Raw genomic sequence first — 21,364 nt, forward strand, 5'->3', positions numbered from 1 at the left:
ATGTGGTTTCATAGTGTTAGCCAGGATGGTCTCGATCTCCTGACCTCGTGATCCATCCGCCTCGGCCTCCCAAAGTGCTGGGATTACAGGCGTGAGCCACCGCGCCTGGCCCTATCTTGCCCTTTTTCAGTTGATCCCTGTATGTCCCCCATCACATTTGCCCAACTGGTATTCTGATTTCTACCACTGTAGAAAAGTTTTGTCCATTCTAGAACTTCATATAAATGCATTCCTATAGTGCATACTCTTTAATGGCTGATCTTGTGTTCAGTGTCTTTTTTTTTTTTTTTTTTTTTTAAGAAGCAGGGTCTTATGTCTTCATCCAGGCTGAAGTGCAGTGGCCCAATCACGGCTCACTGCAGCCTTGACTTCCTGGGCCCAAGCGATCTTCCTGCCTCAGCCCCACAATGAGTAGTGGGACTACAGACACGTACCACCACGACTGGCTAATTTTTTTTTTTTTTTCCTAGAGACAGGGTCTTGCTATGTTGCCCAGGCTGGTCTTGAACTCCTGGGCTCAAGCGATGCTCCTGCCTCAGCCTCCCAGGAGGCTGGGAGGCTGAGGCAGGAGGATCACTTGAGCTTGGGAGGTTGAGGCTGCAGTGAGCCATGATTGTGCCATTGCACTCCAGCCTAGGTGACAGAGCGAGACCCTGTCTTAAAAAAAAAAATACCAGCCTGGCCAACATAGTGAAGCCCCATCTCTACTAAAAATACAAAAATTAGCCAGGCACCTGTAGTCCCAGCTACTTGGGAGGGTGAGGCAGGAGAATCGCTTGAACCCGGGAGTCGGAGGTTGCAGTGAGCCGAGATCACGCCACTGCACTCCAGCCTGGGCGACACAGTGAGACTCTGTATCAAAAAAAAAAAAAAAAGATTCATTCTCGAAAATTTGCTGTGAATTCAACTGATCTTAAAGTGAATGTGTTTATTAACCAACACATGTATTTACATGAGCAAAATATTTATTCATATATTTGTTTTGGCAACCTTTTTAAGTAATTCTGTCGACAATGTGTTCGTTTAATTTTTTTCTGAAATTTTGTTATTATAACAATAACAACATAATATTAAAGGGAAATATAGAAAACCAGCCATAACCCAGTGTCTCATCTGTTGGAGGAGGGTGCTGAGAGCCGGAAGCACGGCTCCATCCCCGGTCCCCAGTGTTCCAGGGACCCCTCTCAACCCTCACCCTTGCAGGGAGACGACTCCGTGGGAAGGCGTTCTACAACGTGGGTGAGAAAGTGTACTGCCAGGAGGACTTCCTGGTGAGTCCAAGCTGTGCCCTGGCAGTGCCAGGGGTGGGAGGTGGGGCAGGGACCCTCATTCTGACTCGAGTGGAGACCTGAGGCCAGGAGGCAGGTGCTAGCTGGGCCGCGAGTGCCCCTTTGTCACACAATGTCCTGGATCCTGTGTCCCCTCCCAGTACTCCGGGTTCCAGCAGACGGCCGACAAATGCAGCGTGTGTGGACATCTCATCATGGAAATGGTGAGCCCCTGCCCCAGCCTCCTGGAGCCCCTCTGATGTGGGTGGAGTCTGAGGACTCTACCGTCTCCCCTGCTCCAGACCTGCCAGGGGTTCACAGCCAGAGCCTCTCCCAGGGCGGTGCTGAGCCTCCTGCCCACGCTGACCCCTCAGTGTGCTCCGCCCGCAGATCCTGCAGGCCCTGGGCAAGTCCTACCACCCAGGCTGCTTCCGGTGCTCCGTGTGCAATGAGTGCCTGGACGGGGTTCCCTTCACCGTGGACGTGGAGAACAACATCTACTGCGTGCGAGACTATCACACGTGAGTTGCTGGGGCCGTGGAGCAGGCGGGACTCGGGCCGTCCTCCCTGGCTCCTCTGGAAGCATTTTTTTCCCGCCGGACTGACTGCCCTTTGTTCTTGGCCTTTTGCCTTCCGCCTCCACTTGTACACCTGGGCTTGGGGCAGGCATGTGTCTCTGCCTGCATCCCCTCTCCCGGTGGTCCGGCCACCAGCTGTCTTTTGCCTCTTCTCTCCCTATCGTGGCCTGCATGCTTCTCTACTCCCGGCACAGGGAACCCTCCTGGCTGTAGTACCCACCATCTCTCTCCCTCCTCCCCTCCATCCCCTGCCAGGCCAGGCCTCTTTCAGCTGGGGCTGGGGCTTGGGATCTCTGCAGCCCCCTTCTCCTGCCTGTCTGATCCCTGATCTGTTTCCTCCTACCGTGACTCCAGGTTTATTCCTGGGAGCTCTGGTTCTGAGCAGGGCCTTCCGTGGGATTGGAGTCCTGGGCAGAGGTCCCTGGTACTCAGGGTGAAGCCAGGTCTCACAGTGGTCCTAGCTAGTGGTGTCCCAGACCTGGACATTAAGAACTCACAGGAAACATGGGGGCAGATGGCAGAGCAGAACCTGAAGGCATCCTGGAGGAGGTGATTGGGTGGAGATGAAATGAGCAGTCAGATAAGAGGCCAGGGCCGGGCATGGTGGCTCATGCCTGTAATCCCAGCACTTTGGGAGGTCTAGGTGGGTGGATTGCTTGAACCCAGGAATTTGAGACCAGCCTGGGCAACATAGTGAGACCCCATTTCTATTAAAAAAAAAAAAAAGAAGAGGCCAGTACAGGAAGGCATGGCAGAAGCTCTTCCCTGTCTGCCCCGAGGTGTGCACACAGGGAGAGAGGTCCTGATGCTTGGCTACGTCAGGGGGTTCCTGTGGGTGCACCTGTGCTTGTGCCCTTGGCCTCTGGTCACTCAGCTGATCACTTCTGGTTTCCTTTATTTCTCTAGGGTTTTTGCACCAAAATGTGCCTCCTGTGCCCGTCCTATCCTCCCTGCACAGGTAGGAGCCACTCACCCAGAGATGATCAGGTGCCTGGCCCAGCCGGCTGCTGTCCTGTCTAGCCTGGGTCTAGCCCAGGTCTTGGGCGACAGTGGGAGGGATGAGCAGGTGCTTCTCCGCAGATCCTTCAGGGCTGAGGGATGTGTGTTGTGCTTGTGTACGTGGGGTACAGCTGTCCCCTGGCACAAGGTCGAGGGAAGTGGTGGCCCCTGCCGCTCAGCTGCCCCACTGCCAGCCTCTGCTCCATTCTCCATTGATGGAAGGGCTGTTCCCTGGGTCTTCTCAGCTCTGCAGGCTGAGGTGGGGGTGCTGGGGGAGCAGATGAGAGATGGACGTGGTCTGTGCGGGAGCCACCCATGGGTGCTGCAGCTCTCCTGGCCTGGGGTCTTCCCACAGTGCTGGCTCTGTCCCAGGCTGGTGTGCCTGGCGAAGCAGAACTGGCAGTGCCCTTTTGAGACTCCAAGGAAGTGAAAACAGTCCGGGCACAGGGGCCCACGCCTGTAATCCCAGCACTTTGGGAGGCCAAGGTGGGATGATTGCTTGAAGCCAGGAGTTTGAGACCAGCCTGGGCCGCCTAGTGAGACCCCATTTCTACAAAAAAAAATAAAAAATTAGCTGGGTGTGGTTGTGCATGCCTGTAGTCCCAGCTACTTAGCAGGCTAAGGCAGGAGGATTGCTTGAGCCCAGGAGTTTGAGGCCGCAGTGAGCTGTGATTGCACCACTGCACTCCAGCATGGGCAACAGAGAGAGACCCTGTCTCTAAAAAAAAAAAAGGATCGGTGAGGTGAAAATAATGTCCACATCCATTGACAAACACGTGACACTCTTGTGGGCCTTTGTGCGTGCTGTGGGCTGTGATAGTGGAGGACGCCTAAGGCCTGCATGTGTCTGTGTGTGTGCACCTGCTGGAGCCTGTCCCGCCCCACGGAAGCAGCGTGGCAGTGCTCCCCGGGGCGGGCGTGCACCTCCACCGGGACAGGAGCGTGGTGTGTGGGAGTGTACACTCACGCAGTTTGCCTCCAGTCCCCACATGCTCATCGTGTGTGAACTCCTTCTCTTCCTCCAGGGCTGCGAGACAACCATCCGTGTGGTGTCCATGGACAGAGACTACCACGTGGCATGTTACCACTGTGAGGTGAGCCTGGGCCCCCAGGAGGCTGGCAGCTGGGGCAGGCCTTCTCCCACAGGGCTCTCCTCTCTGGGTGTTCTGTGGGCTCACCTTATCAAAATTTTAGTTTTGCCGGGCTTGGTGGTTCACACCTGTAATCCCAGCACTTTGGGAGGCTGAGGAGGGTGGATCACCTGAGGTCAGGAGTTCGAGACCAGCCTGGCCAACATGGTGAAACCCCGTCTCTACTAAAAATACAAAAATTAGCCAGGCGTGGTGGCGGGCACCTGTAGTCCCAGCTACTCAGGAGGCTGAGGTAGGAGAATCGCTTGAACCTGGGAGGCAGAGGTTGCAGTGAGCCGAGATTGTGCCGCTGCACTCCAGCCTGGGCAACAAGAGTGAGACTCTGTCTCAAAAAAATTTTTTTTAAAAATTTTTATTTATGAGAGACAAGATCTCACTCTGTTGCTCAGACTGGAGTGCAATGGCACGATTATAGCTCACTGGAGCCTCAACCTCCTGGCTCAAGCTATCTTCTTACTTCAACCTCCTGAGTAGCTATCACCACAGGCTCGCACCACCACATTCAGCTAATTTTGTTAATTTTAGTAGAGATGGGGTTTCATCATGTTACCCAGGCTGATCTTGAACTCCTGGGCTCAAGCGATCCACCTGCCTTGGCCTCCCAAAGTGCTGGGACTGCAACGTGAGTCACTGCGCCTGCCTCACCTATTTTATGGCGTCTACCCCATTCTACCTGTCCTTTTCCTGCCCTGCAGAGAGTGAACTGGGGGAGGGAGTGAAGGCAGGTGCTCCCTGAGCAGCTGGAGGAGTCAGGGTTGGGGGCCTGGGTTCACAGAAGTGGGCTGAGTTGAGTGATGGTTAGGCCATAGAAAGGACTGGATTTGGCAAGTGTCTGGATGTGGGGGGTTGGGGGTTGGGGGTTGGGAGGTGTTCATGAGAACCCCAGCAAAGAGTGAGGGCGGGGGGAAGAGGGGATGAGATGCTCTCATTTTTGGTAGCTGGAGATGTCCAGTAGACCTGTAAGTGGGCGGGGGTTCAGCGACCCTGCCGACAGCTGTGGGAATTTGGGGTCACTGGCGTGTGGCGCTCTCTTCTCTGAATCTTTTTTTGTTGTTGTTGAGATGAGTCTCACTCCGTTGCCCAGGCTGCAGTGCAGTGGCACTATCTCAGCTCACTGCAAGCTCCGCCTCCTGGGTTCAAGCAATTCTCCTGCCTCAGCCTCCTGAGTAGCTGGGACTACAGGCACCCACCACCACACCTGGCTAGTTTTTGTGTTTTTAGTAGAGACAGGGTTTCACCATGTTGGCTGGGCTGGTCTCAAACTCCTGACTTCAAGTGATCCACCCGCCTTGGCCTCCCAAAGTGCTGGGATTACAGGCTTGAGCCACCACACCAGGCCTTCTTCTCTGAATCTTGGCCCTGGGAATTCCAGTTGCCTTGGCCTCCCCAGATTCTCAACTCAAGGAGACCACGGGGCTCCCCTGGGCAGCTGGAGCAGTCTCCAGGCAGTCAGTCGGGTGTTGTGGGGTACACTTGTCAGATTTCCCCTCTCCGAGAGATGATGGGCCTCCCTGGTCTGTTGTCCGGGGTCTGAGAGTCACTGTCATCTGTTTAGCCTGTTGCTCTTGTTGTTGAAGGTGGGAGGGGAAATCCAATTTCTGTTCCTCCGTTCTGGCGGGAAGCAAGGGTCCCATGATGGACACAGGGATGGCAGCTGAAGCCAGGGAGCAAGTGAGGTCTTCCAGGATGAGTTGGAAAAGAAGGAGTGGGGGTCAGGATAGCTCAGGGAGCACTCTCATTTAAGGACACACACAGGCGAAGTGGCCACAAAGGGAGACTGAGGAGGCCTGGGCAGGAGAACCAGGAGGCTGCCGGCGACGGCACCCCAGCAAGAGCAGAGCAAGTGGCGGTGGGGAATCTGCAGTAGCAATCAGGGATCCCTTGGATGACAAGGTCTCCTGGGTGCAGGCGAGTGGCCCCATGGGAGCACCGATTGTGTCAGGGTACCCAGGAGGGAGGACAAGGAGCAGGGATGGTCTGCAGAGGGGCCAGGGCTCCCCTCCAGCCCTAACAGGACCTCCGCGTCCCTCCACTTGCTGGGCCGTCCTGTGGACTGTGCGGTCCCCTGCAGATTGTCCAGTACCGAGGGCAGCAAAAGGTTGACGCTGAGAGTGAGAGCGGGGCAGGCGGCTGGTGGTGGTGCTGTGCTGCCGCGAGGCTGTTGGATGGGGACTGATACCTCCGGGACCCCGCACTCCTCCCTGGCCTGGTGTGCAGCGGTCGGTAGCAGGGCCCAGCCAGTGGCCTGTGGTGGGACAGACAGGAGACCAGGGAAAGGAGTGATGTGGTGTCACTGCAGCAGCCCAGCTCCCTTCCCTGCGCAGGGCGGGCCAGGTGTTGGTGTCAGGGGCTCTGGGTAACGGGTCAAAGCCGCCAGCATTCCAGCCCCGAGCCCGCAAAGGTAAAAACTGCGACATAAGGTACTTGAAGCCAGCCCCCTGCTTCCCAGGTCCTCTCACCATTGCCTCTTCAGACCACCCGGGGGTGGCATTCATCCCTTCACCCTGCTGCAGGGACCCCTGTGTGGTGGGAACTGGTGGACACTTCCTTCCGGGCCCCCCAGCAGCTTGGAGCACAGGGCTGCTCCCTCCTCCACCCACTTGCTTCACTTTGCCCTCGGGGCTGCCAGGTTGTGGTTGTCTTCACTTTCGTTTCTCCTTGAATCTCTCCTGCCCAGGCCTGTTCTCTTCCCACCTCCTCATGGAAGGTTCTGCTGTTTGCCCTCTTCTCTTTTCTAGTGATCTGCACCCCCTGGAAGAGGTAGTCTCCTGTTTTGTCTTTAAAAACCATCACGTGACCGGGCGCGGTGGCTCACGCCTGTAATCCCAGCACTTTGGGAGGCCAAGGCGGGTGGATCACGAGGTCAGGAGATCGAGACCATCCTGGCTAACACGGTGAAACCCCGTCTCTGCTAAAGATACAAAAAATTAGCTGGGCGTGGTAGCGGGTGCCTGTAGTCCCAGCTACTCGGGAGGCTGAGGCAGGAGAATGGTGTGAACCTGGGAGGCGGAGCTTGCAGTGAGCTGAGATCATGCCACTGCACTCCAGTCTGGGCGAGACTGTCTCAAAAAAAACAAAAACAAAAAACCCCATCACATTTGGCTGGGTGCGGTGGCTCACGCCTGTAATCCCAGCACTTTGGGAGGCCGAGGTGGGAGGATGGTTATGAAGCCAGGGGTTCAAGATCAGCCTGATCAGCATAGCAAGACGCCATGTCTACAAAATACAAGGGAAAAAAAATTAGCCGGGCATGGTGGCACATGTCTGTAGTCCCAGCTGCTTGGGAGGCTGAGGTGGGAGGACTGCTTGAGCCCAGGAGTTTGAGGCTGCAGTGAGCTGAGATCGCACCACTGCATTCCAGCCTGGGCGACAGAGTGAGACCCTGTCTGATAAACAAAAAACAGGCCAGGCACGGTGGCTCATGCCTGTAATCCCAGCATTTTGGGAGGCCGAGGTGAAGGATCACTTGAGGTCAGGAGTTCTAGACCAGCCTGAGCAACATGAAACCCCATCACTACAAAAAATAAACAAAATTCACAGGGCGTGGCAGGGTGCGCCAGTGGTCCCAGCTACTCAGGAGGCTGAGGTGGGAGGATCACTTGAGCCCTGGAGGTCGAGGCTGCAGTGAACTGGGATCCAGACACTGCATTCCAGCCTGGGTGACAGTGAGAGACCCTGTCTCAAACAAACAACAACAAACGAATAAACAAAAAACACCCAAACCATCAGGTTTTTATGCTGACACCCATGTTGACTGCCCAGCCCTCTCCCCGCAGTCTGACTTATATCCAGTGACTTCCTCTTGGATACCTGAGAGGCAGCTCCAGTCTCCAGTGCTCCACGCCGGGCTTCCCATACCCCCTCTGGCAGAGGAAGAGTCTTTTTTTTTTTTTTGAGATGGAGTTTCGCTGTTGTCACCCAGGCTGGAATGCAATGGCAGGCTCTCTGCTCTCTGCAACCTCTGCCTCCCGGGTTTAAGTGATTCTCCAGCCTCAGCCTCCCAAGGAGCTGGGATTACAGGCATGTGCCACTATGCCCGGCTAATTTTGTATTTTTAGTAGAGACAGGGTTTCACCATATTGGCTGGGCTGGTCTCGAACTCCTGACCGAAGCGATGATCCAGCCGCCTCAGCCTCCCAAAGTGCTGGGATTACAGGTGTGAGCCCCTGCGCCCGGCGGAAGAGTCTTTATGTTGTTTTGCGGCACCCTGCAGATCTGCCCCTCCCCTCCGTCCCTCCCCCGTCCCGTGACCTCTGATGTGCGCTTGTCTGCTGACTCTGGGGCTGGGGGCTGTGTTCTTCCCTAGGACTGCGGGCTGCAGCTGAGCGGGGAGGAGGGACGCCGTTGCTATCCCCTGGCGGGCCACCTGCTGTGTCGTCGTTGCCACCTGCGGCGCCTCCAACCCGGGCCTCTTCCCTCACCCACTGTGCACGTCACTGAGCTCTGAGCAGGGGAAAACCCGTCCCTGGGCCGGGGTGGGTGTGGGTGTGGAGGGAGGGCCCGCGTGGGTGGCCCTGGTCAGCGTCAGGGGAGCTCCCTCCAATCACAGTTTCCCACCGAGCTGCTGTCTGCAGGGGCCGGACCCCCGCGTGGAAGCTTCTATTTATTCACCGTCTGTGCCTGCTCAAGTCACTTCCCTGCGGGCCCTGCCTCCCACCCACCCCATCACCAGCTTTCCACTTGGGAGGCCCCCTGTGCCCTGCAGCCTCAGGGTAGGCCGTGGGTCACCAGGCTGGAGAGGGCCCCTGCCTTGGCCAGGGGTGCGAGGTGACCCGGCTGCATTCCTGGGTGGGAGCTGCTGTCTGTTGTTCAGGGGCCTGGCCCCCGCCCTCCCCCCGACCCCGACCTCGCAAAGCGCACTCCCAGGCAGGGTGTGGTCTGGAAGGCGGGGCTGGCGGGGACATGGGTGTTCCTGCATCTCCTAGCGCTGTTCCTGCTGGTGGGTGGAAGGGTGCCTGGCTTAGACGGGGTCCCAGGAGGGGGTGAGGAATGACACCCTTGGGGAGGGGGCCTGCAAAGGGCACTGCCTGTGGCCACGTGGTGTCTGTGGGAATTGGTCCTGGGGACTTTGATGGGTGTTTGCGGCCCCAGTTGCCGCCCTGCTCCCTCTTCCAGGGCTCCTGGCTTGGCCCTCCCCCCCCCCCCCCCCCCCCCCCCCCCCCGCTCAGCTCGGGAAAATCCCCGTGCGGCTCCAGCCCCGGGTCTCGCTCAGGAGCGATGAGAGGGGCGCCCTGGCCACGCTTCAGGAAAGCCTGTGTCTGCGCGCGGGGCAAGGGGCTCCACGACAAAAGGACAAGATTTGACTTAAATTAAGTTTTTCCCTTGAGGATATTTTCATTTTCTTTAAAAGAATATAATTTTCTTCTAAGATCTTGGACCAGCCTTGTTATTTTTAAAGCAAATTCCGGCAAACTCACAAGTGTCTAGTTTGTCTGTTACGGAGCTGGTTTTCAGGTGGTAAGAACCTTGTGGTTTCAGGACTTTTGTATAAATTCCTCTAAAACTTCGCCACGCGTGTCCACCTTTCAGACTTTAGGGTAGTGTGGGGTTCCGTGTGTGTCCGGGTGTTAAGGGCGGTCGCCCCATGAAATGCAGTGTGGCGGTCCCTCCATGCTCCCCGGGACACACTGACGGGAATGTGGGGTCTGGACGTGGGAGGCCCTGGTCCTGATGCGGAATCCCCACGGGTTCAGGGAACATCTGGACTGAAGTCGCTCGCCCCTGGGAGAGCCTGGACCCGCCTCTTGGCTGCTGCTCTCCCCTTCCTCCCCCACGGTCAGGTGTGAGTTCTGTGAATCACTCGCGGGGCTGGGCTAGGCTCCGGGAACCAGCAGGGCTGTCCAGGCCGAGCCCAAGGGAACACCAGGAGGCGCCCGCAGGGAAGTGGCGGCTTCGGAGTCCAGCAGGGCCGAGGCATGGCGCGGGCGCCACCTGGTGGGCTGAGCCGGCAAGTATAGGGATGGTCAGGGAGCCTTAACCAGGGACTTCCACAGCGTGGAGAGCGCTGCATCTTAGAGTGGGGCCTTCAGCAGGACCAGGGGCCACTTCATGGAGGAGGTGATCCCACTGGGGCCAGAGAGTAAAGTCCAGGCGTGGAGGCTGCGTTGCTGGCTCTCTCCTGCTAGCTGAGCTGCTTTTTCTTTTTTTTTTTTTTGAGACGGAGTGTCATCCTGTCACCCAGGCTGGAGTGCAGTGGCGCAATCTTGGCTCACTGCAGCCTCCGTCTCCCGGGTTCAAGCAATTCTCCTGCCTCAGTCTTCCGAGTAGCTGGGACTACAGGTGCACGCCACCACGCCCGGCTAATTTTGTATTTTTAGTAGAGACGGGGTTTCACCATGTTGGTCAGGCTGGTCTCTAACTGCTGACCTCAGGCGATCCACCCACCTCAGCCTCCCAAAGTGCTGGGATTACAGGTGTGTACCACTGCGCCCGGCTTTTTTTTTTTTTTTTTTTGAGACAAGGTCTCGTTCTGTCGCCCAGGCTGGAGTGCATTGGCACAATCTGGGCCTACTGCAACCTCTGCCTCCAGGGTTCAAGTAATTCTCATGCCTCAGCCTCCCCAGTAGCTGAGACTACAGGTGTGCCCCATGATGCCCACCTATTTTTTTTTTTTTTTTTTTAAAGACAGAGTCTAGCTCTGTCGCCCAGGCTGGACTGCAGTGGCGTGATCTGCGCTGACTGCAACCTCTGCCTCCCACGTTCAAGCGTTCTCCTGCCTCAGCCTCCCAAGTGCTGGGATTACAAGTGTGCCCCATGACGCCCAGCTATTTTTTTTTTTTTTTTTTTAAAGACAGAGTCTAGCTCTGTCGCCCAGGCTGGACTGCAGTGGCGTGATCTGGGCTGACTGCAACCTCTGCCTCCCACGTTCAAGTGTTCTCCTGCCTCAGCCTCCCAAGTGCTGGGATTACAAGTGTGCGCCACCAGGCCTGGCTAATTTTTGTATTTTTAGTAGAGTCAGGATTTCACCATGTTGGCCAGACTGGTCTGGAACTCCTGGCCTCAAGCGATCCATCCGCCTCGACCTTCCAAAGTTTTGGGATTACAGGCGTGAGCCACTGTACCTGGCCTTACTTTTTGTATGTTTAGTTGAGACGGGGTTTCAGCATGTTGGCCAGGTTGGTGTCAAACTCCTGACCTCAAGCGAGCCCACCTTGGCCTCCCAGAGTGTTGGGATTACAGGCTTGAGCCACCGCGCCTGGCCTGGGCTGCTTTGCCTTCTAACTGGTCAGTTGCAAAGCTGTCCTCTGAACTGTCCTCTCTGCTTCCTCCCTCAAACCTGCTTTGAGCTGGGTTTCTCCTTGTTGCCAACCCAGTCCTTCTCCTCCCCTTCCTTTGCGTGTGCCATGGTGGGCCCTGTGCTTACATCCATGGGGTTGCTTCACTGAACCCTGCTCCGTCCCGGTCACCATGCACGCTCCTGCCAGCTGGCCTGAGTCATCACAGCTTGGAGTCCCCCCAACCCCACCCAAGGAACACACTTTGTCAAAGGTCACAGTCAAGGGACTGCATGGCCCTTGGGGCAGTGGCCTCACCAGGCCACACTCTGCCCTTTCTTTCTGGGCCCCTGGGCCCCGCATTGCCTTCTGTCAGGGCTGGTGGCCACTGCTCCACCTCCTCCCGTGGAGCTGTGCATGGCAGTTCCCTCTGTGGGAGCCACTCTCCTGGGGTTTCTTCCTCCTCAGAACCTTCTCATCTCGGCCTCTATGAAGTCAGGCCCCAGTTGTGACACCTCACTTGACACCCACAAGTCTTGGCCCGTGCTCTCCAAGCTCATTTGCCAACAGCAGTATCTCCATTTCATGCCCAGGGGTGACACCCCATGATTATAGAGATGGAGGATGCTGTGTGAGAACTGGGCTGAGCCATGCCAGTGGCCTGTGACCCTCCAGCCCTGGGTGCCACCCCCCACCTGCCCAAGGGGACCCCCACTGATATGGTCTCTGCTGACACCTGCGCCTGTGCCTGGGGTCCCTGTCATCCTTCCCTGGTCTGAGTGGCAAGTCTCCTGCCATCCCTGTCCCCGCTATGCGGTGAGCTCTCCAGCTTGGGCCCACCTGGTGGCTCACGCTCCTCTCCACCGTGCCTGGTTTAGGGCGAGTGCTGAGGCTGGAGTTGACCCTGCCCTGGGCTTCAGGGTCTTGGCTTAGTTCCACCTGCACTGGTCCAAGTCCAGCCTGGTTGCCTAGTGAAGGATCCACAGTGGGTACATAAAGGGCCAAGCGCTGTCCACATGGACACATCCTATGTGGGCGTGAGTGCTCCCTACAATCCCCAGACAAGCCTGCCTCTCAGCGGGGCTCAGCTCAGAGGCATAGACCCTGGAGGGCTGAGTCTGCCTGTGTGCGTGTGTGTGTGTGTGTGTGTGTGTGTGTGTGTGAGAGAGAGAGAGAGACAGGGATGGGGGGAGAGTGTGTGTATCAATGAGAGAGATGGAGAAAGTCGTGTGTGAAAGGGATTGAATATTTCAGAAAATGAATGAGAGAGATTGGGAGAGATGGTGGGAGGTGGAGTGGGAGAGAGACCTGTTGTTTAAGAGGGAGACTGAGTGACTCCGAGAATGAGGGGGAAAGATACGGAGACAGGATAAGCTGCAGAGAGAGAGAGGGATTGAACTGGAGCGAGACCAACAGAGCCCTGATGCTGGGATTTGGGAGGATTTGGTGGGTTCTCAGTGACCCCACTGAGGCCTGACCCACCAGTGGAAAAGGCTCACCTCCTGTAAGTGACCACACTGTGGGGTGTAATTGTGTGTTTGTGTGTGTGTGTGTGTGTGTGTGTGTGTGTGTTGGCGTCGCCCTGATGGCCTCTTGGAGGGTCCTGGGGCAGGTGGGTCTTGGGCATGGGGTGCCCTCTGCCCTCATTCTTTCTTCATCCGGGCTCCCTGCCCCTGTTGGGGTGGGAAGCACAGATGTCAGCTTGCTGAGCTGCAGGTACCATGACAATCCCAAGTGGAACTGCTCTTGGGGGGCTGTGTGGGGAGGGGCCACTGGGCAGGATTTATGAGACCTGGGCAGAGGTGTGGGGAGCAGTGTGGGCCAGAGGGTGACTGGGGGTTGGGGTGAGTCGGGTAGGGTGCGGCTGTGCTCATCCCTCCCACCCAGCCCCACCCTGAGGCTGGTCTCCAGCTTGTGAGCAGAGGCCGAGAGAAGGCCCTTCCCCATCACGGGGTCCTGTCTCCTCCGTGTCTGGCAGCCCTCATCTGGCCAGGAGGCCAGCAAGGACTTCCGGTGCCACACTCGGGAGGGGTGAGGGCTTTGCTGGCTGCAGGGTTAGGAGTAGGCGCAGCCTGTGGGGCCCAGGAGAGCCTTGGGGTGGGGATCAAGAACAGGTCTGGGAGAGGGGGGAGCACCAGGGCCACCTGCAGCCTCCACCCCGCCCAGCTCTGGAGGCTTTGCCCCCACCCCGCCCCCATGGTAGGCGTGTTCCCTAGAGGCTGGTGGGGACCTGGGAGAGGGGCATGTGCACACATTTCATGGGGATGATGGGGGATTCTGGGAGCCAGCCTGGGTGGGGGCTCAGAGGTGGGAGGGGCCCTGAGGCCTGAGATGGTGGAAGGAGCTCACCTATCTCAGGCCCAGGCCCTTGCCAGGTTCCTAGTCCCTGGCCGGATACCCCAGGGTGGCCTGGGATCCTGGAGAGTGCTCAGGAAACTCAGGAGGAGTGTGGACGCGGCTCCTCTCCTTCCACCCACTTCCCTGGCCCTGAGGGCATTGCTGGGCCACCATCCCAGACCTGGGGCGTGTGTCACAGGGCTGCCAGGAGGGCACAGGGCCCAAGGATTCCCCAGGGATGCTAGCCCCACTGTGGGCCCTCAGGACTGGTAGCCCTGGGCCCCCTGGCGCTTTGTAGGGAGGTGCTCAGCAGTGATGGTTGTGTGCCTGTCACACCCACCCACCTGTGCCTCCCCCCACCTGCCACGCCCATTGTCCTACACCCAGCGCACACTCCTCTCCACGCTGTGCACGTGAACCCGCCCGGGTCACACACCTGCCCTGCCATGGTGACAGGACTGTGTGGGATCTCTGCCTCCCTGCCTGAAGTTCCTGCCATTGGGACCTGTCACAGGCACACAGGACACAGCTGGCTCACCCTCTTCTCTGACAGCACCTGGGCCATCCCTGATAGTGATCAGCCCTGCTGAGGAAGGGTTAGGGTGGGCTGCAGGCCGGAGGCCAGGGAGAGGTGCTGGACCGGGCCTGGCATTTACTCACCCTCCTCCCATCCCACACTGTCCCGGAGCCTCCATCTCCACCTGAGCCAGCTGGGCTGATGCGGATTTCCAGGCATCCTCAGCGGGACCCATGGCCTGGGGTCACCACCTTCCTGAGCTGCGTGGATCTCAGCCAGGACTTCTTGTCCCTGAGAACAGATTGGGGCTGGGAGTCCCAGCCCGTCCCTGGACCAGCCCTGCCATCAGCTTGCCCAGCCTAGTTCCCTTTCTCTTCTGCACTCTGAATGTGCACTCCGCGTGTTCAGACGCTCGTGGTTTCTGATGAGAAGTTGGCTGTGTCTCTCACGGAGCCTCTCTCAGAGGCGATGAGTGACTTTTCTCTTGCTGCCGTCAAGATTCCTGGCTGTGGATTGGATGGATGGGAAGCTCTGTCCCTGAACGGCCCTTGTGACTATCGGGCTGTCCTTCCACAGTGTGCACTGAGGGTGCAGGCCAAACCTTTTAAAGAATAAACAGAAAGAAATCGGCTCTTTCACTTCTTGCAAGTTGGTGAAAACAGACTCTTCCAGGGAATTTTAACTTTTTATCATCCTATTTACTCTGGAAAGCCTTGTCTCGTGTTTTAGAGCTTGTAGGGTTTAATAAAACTAGTTAACAGCCAGGCACGGTGGTTCACGCCTACAATCCCAGCACTTTGGGAGGCCGTGGCGGATAGGTCACTTGAGGTCAGCAGTTCGAGACAATCCTGGCCAACATGGCGAAACCCCGTCTCTACTAAAATTACAAAAACTAGCCAGGTGTGGTGGTGGGCACCTGTAGTCCCAGCTACTGGGGAGGAGGCTGAGGCACGAGAATCGCTTGAACTGGGGAGACTGAGGTTGCAGTGAGCCGAGATCACGCCACTGCACTCCAGCCTGGGTGACAGAGCTAGACGCTATCTCAAAAATAAATAAATAAATAAATAAATAAATATAAATAAAACTGGTTAAAAATTGAGTCTCCCTGAAGTAGGTGCTCTTTCCACGTGAAAACTACTTTTTTGGTTTGGTTTGAAGGTAAGAAAGAGCGGGAGAAACTTTGCTCTTTTCATTTAATAATTGTGTTCAGCCTGGCCGGGCGCGGTGGCTCACGCCTGTAATCCCAGCACTTTGGGAGGCCGAGGTGGGCGGATCACCTGAGGTCGGGAGTTTGAGACCAACCTGACCAATATGGAGAAACCCTGTCTGTACTAAAAATACAAAATTTTTAGCCGGGCATGGTGGCGCATGCCTGTAATCCCAGCTACTCGGGAGGCTGAGGCAGAAGAAGCGCTTGAACCTGGGAGGCGGAGGTTGCAGTCAGCCGAGATCGTGCCATTGCACTCCAGCCTGAGCAACAAGAGTGAACTCTGTCTCAAAAAAAAAAAAAAAAAAATTGTGTTCAGCCTATGATGAAATATTTGATTATTAGATAGCAGTGTCACTAATGAGTTTTAAGTTGTCCAGAGTTAATTGTGAACATCAGAACAGGATTCTTATGACAAAAGCAGTTGTCTTAAGATGAATGGTTCATATTTGGGTGCAGTATTTGATGTCCAAAAGAACAAACATAAACCAAAAAAAAAAAAAAAAAATTCCTGACTGTCCCCTTTGGATGCCAATTGAATCTGTGTCTTGTGCCCCCGAGGGTCTGCCCGGTCACATCCCCTTGTCTTCTCTAGGGTTCACGGGGATCCTTCTCATCCTCTTCTAGGTACCAGGTTCCATTAGTTTTGTCTGTCAGTCTTGTCACCAGGGAGCTGGAGACCTGGAGGGGAGCCCTGATGTCTGGGACAGTGCTTGTCAGTGGATGGGCTTTTGCATAGGGGGATGGGGTAGGGAGTGAGTCATTGCATTATAGACTTGGACTAGGTGGATGCTATTTTTCATGGTGGTGGTGATGGGAGAAGCTGTTGGGTTATTTCACAGAGGAAGCCCGAGCTCCCTGCTGAAGATGATAAATGATGCACAGATTTCAATCCATCCTACGGCTTCAGCCTCCAGTCCTGGTCCCACACATCTCCTGGAGCAGAGCCTGATTCCCAGCCTCTGTAGCTGGTTGAGGAGCAAATAGGTTTCCCTGTCCTGACTCCACCTTGGAGCACCTTCCCTTGAGACCCACCAAGCTCTCTTTCAGTCACAGCATCTTCCTCCTGCTCCATGTGGTTGAAATCTCAGGTCCTCTAAGGATCCCTCCTCATTCTCTTTGTTAGTGTGAGGTGGGACTTTTTTTTTTTTTTTTTTTTTTTTGAGATGGAGTCTTGCTCTGTCGCCCAGGCTGGAGTTCAGTGGCAGGATTTCAGCTCAGTACAGCCTCGGCCTCCCGGGTTCAAGTGACTCTCCGGCCTCAGCCTCCCAAGTAGCTGGGATCACAGGCACCTGCCATCACTCCCAGCTAATTTTTTATATTTTTTAGTGAATACAGGGTTTCATCATGTTGGCCAGGCTGGTCTCTAACTCCTGACCTTAAGTGATCTGCCCGCCTCAGCCTCCTAAAGTGCTAGGATTATAGGTGTGAGCCACTGCACCTGGCCTGTGAGGTGGGAAGTTTCAATACTCCCTTAGCCTTGGTTTGGTCACCAGAAGGAGGGGACATGAGTGAAGGTCCCAGTCCACCCTATGCAAGCAGAAGCCTCTTTGGTTTTATTTTTAAAGGTGCGTTGACCCGTGTACCTTTGCATGGACATGTTCTTATTTGGGGTTACCTTTGTGTTGACTTTGTGTGGCCAGGACCCTGGAGATGAGGCCAGGATGGCCGACTCCAACCCCTTAGCTGCTTCCTTGCCCTGTATGGAGCAGCTCAGCCTGGGATGCAGGAGCAGCTGTGTCCCTCCGCTCCCGCCAGGCCTCTCCCCCTGCCTTCTGGGACTGGAAGTTCCTAGGAGTCCTGAAGCGCTGAGCTGCAGGAGGCTTCTCATGGCCCCAGGACACACCCATCACCCCATCTGTATTGAGATGTTTTCTAGAGAGACGCCTCTAGTAAAATCCGCTCTGTGACGGTGGTGTATAAACATTTTCTGTGCAAGGACCTTGCCCTCCTTTTCAAAAAAGTAAGTATGACTCCCACATGAAAATTTTCTTCTACAACACGACATACGTTCATTGTGGTACATTTAGGAAATTTAAGTGATTTATTTGTTATAAAACATCATCTGTTTTTCTACTGGACCTGGCTTTTATAAATCATGCGGTGATAAATAATATGGCAGTTAGAGCTGGGTGCGCTTGGCTCCTGCCTGTGGTCCCAGCTGCCTGGGAGGCAGAGGCAGGAGGATCGCTTGAGGCCAGGATTCCAGGCTGCAGGGAGCTATGACTGCCAGTGCACTCCAGCCAGGGTAACACAGCGAGACCCTGTGTTAGCCTGTTTTCACGCTGCTGATAAAGACATCCCCAAGACTGGGAAGAAAAAGAGGTTTAATTGGATTTACAGTTCCACATGGCTAGGGAGGCCTCCCACCAAAAGGCACTTTCATGGTGGCGGCAAGAGAAAAATGACAGAGATGCAAAAGCAGAACCCCCCGATAAAACCATCAGATCTTGTGAGACTTATTCACTACCATGAGAACAGTGTGGGGGAAACTGCCCCCATGATTCAGATTCTCTCCCACTGGGTCCCTCCCACAAAATGTGGGAATTAAGGGAGTACAGTTCAAGATGAGATTTGGGTGGAGACACAGAGCCAAACGATATCATTCTGCGCCTGGCCCCTTCAAATCTCATGTCCTCACGTTTCAAAACCAATCATGACTTCCCAACAGTCCCCCAAATTCTTAACTCATTTCAGCATTAACCCAAAAGTTCACAGTCCAAAGTCTAATCTGAGACAAGGCAAGGCCCTTCCACCTATGAGCCTGTAAAATCAAAAGCAAGTTAGTTACTTCCTAGATACAATGGGGGTACAGGTATTGGGTGAATACGGCCATTCCAAATGGGAGAAATTGGCCAAAACAAAGGGGTTACAGGACCCATGCAAGTCCAAAATCCAGCGGGGCAGTCAAATTTTGAAGCTCCAAAGTGATTTCCTTTGACTCCATGTCTCATATCCAAGTCACAGTGATGCAAGAGGTGTGTTCCCATAGTCTTAGGCAGCTCCACCCCTGTGGCTTTGCAGGGTATAGCTCCCCTGCTGGCTTCTTTCATGGGCTGGCATTGAGTGTCTGCGGCTTTTCCAGGCACCTTGTGCAAGCTGTCAGTGTATCTACCATTCTGGTGTTTGGAGGGTGGTGGCCTTCTTCTTACAGCTCTACTAGGCAGTACCCCAGTAGGGATACTGTGTTTGGGCTCCGACCCCACATTTCCCTTCTGCACTGCCCTAGCAGAGGTTCTCCAAGAGGGCCCCTCCCCTGCAGCAAACTTTTGCCTGGGCATCCAGGCATTTTCATACATCTTCTGAAATCTAGATGGAGGTTCCCAAACCTCAATTCTTGACTTCTGTACACCCGCAGGCTCAACACCACATGGTAGCTGCCAAGGTTTGGGGTTTGCACTCTCTGAAACCATGGGCTGAGCTGTACCTTGGCCCCTTTTAGCAATGGCTGGAGTGGCTGGGACACAAGGCAGCAAGTCCTAGGCTGCACACAGCATGGGGACTTTGGGTCCAGCCCACAAAACCATTTTTTCCTCCTAGGCTTCTGGGTCTGTGATGGGAAGACCAATGACATGCCCTGGAGACATTTTCCCCATTGTCTTGGGGTTAAACATTCCCCTCCTTGTTACTTATGCAAATTTCTGCAGCCAGCCTGAATTTCTTCTCAAAAAATGGGTGTTTCTTTACTGCATCGTCAGGCTGCAAATTTTCCAATTTTTTATGCTCTGTTTCCCTTTTAAAATGGAATGTTTTTAAACCCAAGTCACCTCTTGAATGCTTTTCTGCTTAGAAATTTCTTCCGCCAGATACCCTAAATTATCTCTCTCAAGTTCAAAGTTCCACAAATCTCAAGGGCAGGGGCAAAATGCCGCCAATCTCTTTGCTTAAACATAACAAGAATCACCTTTGCTCCAGTTCCCAACAAGTTCCTCATCTCCATCTGAGACCACATCAGCCTGGACCTTAGTATTCATATCACTATCAGCATTTTTATCAAATATTAAACAAATTTCTAGGAGGTTCCAAACTTTCCCACATTTTCCTATATTCTTCTGAGCCCTCCAAACTGTTCCAACCTCTGCCTGTTACCCAGTTCCAAAGTCGCTTCCACATTTTCGGGTATGTTTTCAGCAACACCCCACTCCCAGTACCAATTTACTGTATTAGTTTGTTTTCATGCTGCTGATAAAGACATACCTGTGACTGGGAAGAAAAAGAGGTTTAATGGGACTTGTAGCTCCACATGGCTGGGAGGCCTCAGAATCATGGCCTGAGGCAAAAGTTATGTGGTAGCGGCAAGAGAAAATGAAAGGTGCAAAAGCGGAAACCCTCGATAAAACCATGAGATCTCGTGAGACATATTCACTACCATGAGAACAATATGGGGGAAACTGCCCCCATGATTCAAAATATTTCCCATTGGGTCCCTCCCACAACACGTGGGAATTATGGGAGTACAATTCAAGATGAGATTTTGGTGGGGACACAGAGCCAAACCGTATCAGACCCTGTCTCTACAAAAACAAAAACAAAACAAAAAAAAGCTACGTGTTTGGGCCTGGCTTTCATTATTTACCAAGGATCAAGACCTGAACGTGAAAATGGCAGGCCAAGGGTTCCTGCCTTTGGATGCACATGGCCACCTTGCCCACTAGAACATCTGTGCCAAGCAGTGTTCCCATCAATCATAGGAAAATACCGTTTCCCGCATCCTTACCAACCCTAGGTGTTGCCAATAAGAAAACAAAGTCTGTATCAATTTGATGAAAATAATTTGAATGTGTGCATTTGATGAGCTGTGAGAATGAGCATCTTTTGCATGCATTGGCCATGGGCTTCCCTTTTGTGAGTTGCCTGTGAATGTCCTTTTCCCAGTTTACTAGTTTGGGATTGAATATTCTTACACATTTATTTGGTGAAGAACTTTTATTTCAAATTATGAAAGAAAAAAATACTTGCTAGAATTCTGATTTGAAGTGCTTTCAAATTCTATGTTAATTTGGAGCTGACACCCCTTAATATTGAGTCCTGGCTTTGAGGGTCTGGTGCGTTTCCTCCATTCACTGAAGTTTTATTTTACATCTCTCAGTAAAGCTTTATGGATTAGGGTCTTCAGAAGCCTTACTTGTTTTTCTGGCTCTGTTTTCTTGTCCAGAAATTCAACCACTGTGCTAAAGAGACAGTGGTGGAGGTGCTGGGTGTGCTGCCTTTCTCCTGGCTCTAATGGGAAGGCCAAGAGGCAGGTCAGGGTCAGACTCCACCTTGAGTCTGGCATTGGCTGTTGGCATCATGAGGACCCCACGTATTGTACTTTGATAAAGTGAATAAATGGAATTCTCCTTTACCTCAAGAATGCCTTATGTGTTGTGTGTAGCATGCACCTTCCTGTGGAAACAACTTCACGTGTGAGAGAGAGCCCTGGCACGCAGGTGATTTCAGGATCACCCCCAGCCCATCCCGTGGCGCAGGATCCAGGCAGCTGCAGTGCAGGCAAGGACCCCTGGCTGGGCGCGGTCCTGTGCGGGTCCCTGTGCGGTGCAGGCGTCCATGCACTCTGAGACTCTCAGCCTGCTCTGTGGCCTGTCACGTTGTGTGTGGGGCAAGACGCTTGGGTGCACATATGTGAGAATGGGACTGTGTGTGTGAGTGGAATGCGCTGTTGGGAGCGTGTGGGGTGTGTGTGTGTGGCACCTGCGGTTGGGGTGTGTGACTGTGTAGGGTGGGGATCTGTGATTATATGAATATGAGGGTGTGATTGTTGCTGGGACTGGGCACATGGCTGCCTCTGTCTCTGCCTCTGTGTCTGATAGAGACGGGAAGAGATGGGGGAGGCCTGGTGTGGGGGCCCTGCGGGCAGGGCCAGGGGACCCTTCCTCACTTTACACCATCTGAGGACCCTCCCCAAGGGGAAAAGCCAGCTACAGTGGAAAAGCACTGGTGGAGTGGGCTTCATCCTGGGGAGAGAGGCTGGGAGACTGCAGCTGAAAGGTGTGGGCTCCAGGAGGGCCGCAGGGGGCTGAGCATCAGGGTCAGGGAATAGAGGGCCTGGGAGCAGAGGGCCACCCTTCCTCCATCTTCCTTCCTTCTCTGGAC

At 54.7% G+C, this 21,364-nt stretch overlaps 1 protein-coding gene across 11 annotated transcripts in view; it reads left to right on the forward strand.

Moving 5' to 3' along the window:
- WTIP (WT1 interacting protein) overlaps nt 1-20,615 on the forward strand; it is a 32,383-nt gene extending 11,768 nt beyond the window's left edge. The window contains exons 3-9 of one of the 11 annotated variants that reach the window (XR_008622189.2): nt 1,204-1,271; nt 1,430-1,492; nt 1,659-1,789; nt 2,753-2,804; nt 3,871-3,939; nt 8,058-8,152; nt 8,303-8,412. Coding sequence is in view for 10 of the 11 variants with exons in the window: in XM_034946159.3 (XP_034802050.2) it covers nt 1,204-1,271; nt 1,430-1,492; nt 1,659-1,789; nt 2,753-2,804; nt 3,871-3,939; nt 16,915-17,181 (650 nt within the window). In the remaining variant the exon portion in view is untranslated. The other 10 variants (XM_055104373.2, XM_034946159.3, XM_063600113.1 and 7 more) reach the window with 10 other exon arrangements.
- The last annotated feature ends 749 nt before the right edge of the window (nt 20,616-21,364 follow it).

This window comes from Pan paniscus, chromosome 20, assembly GCF_029289425.2.
Source record: "Pan paniscus chromosome 20, NHGRI_mPanPan1-v2.0_pri, whole genome shotgun sequence".
NCBI classification, from domain to species: Eukaryota; Metazoa; Chordata; class Mammalia; order Primates; family Hominidae; genus Pan; species Pan paniscus.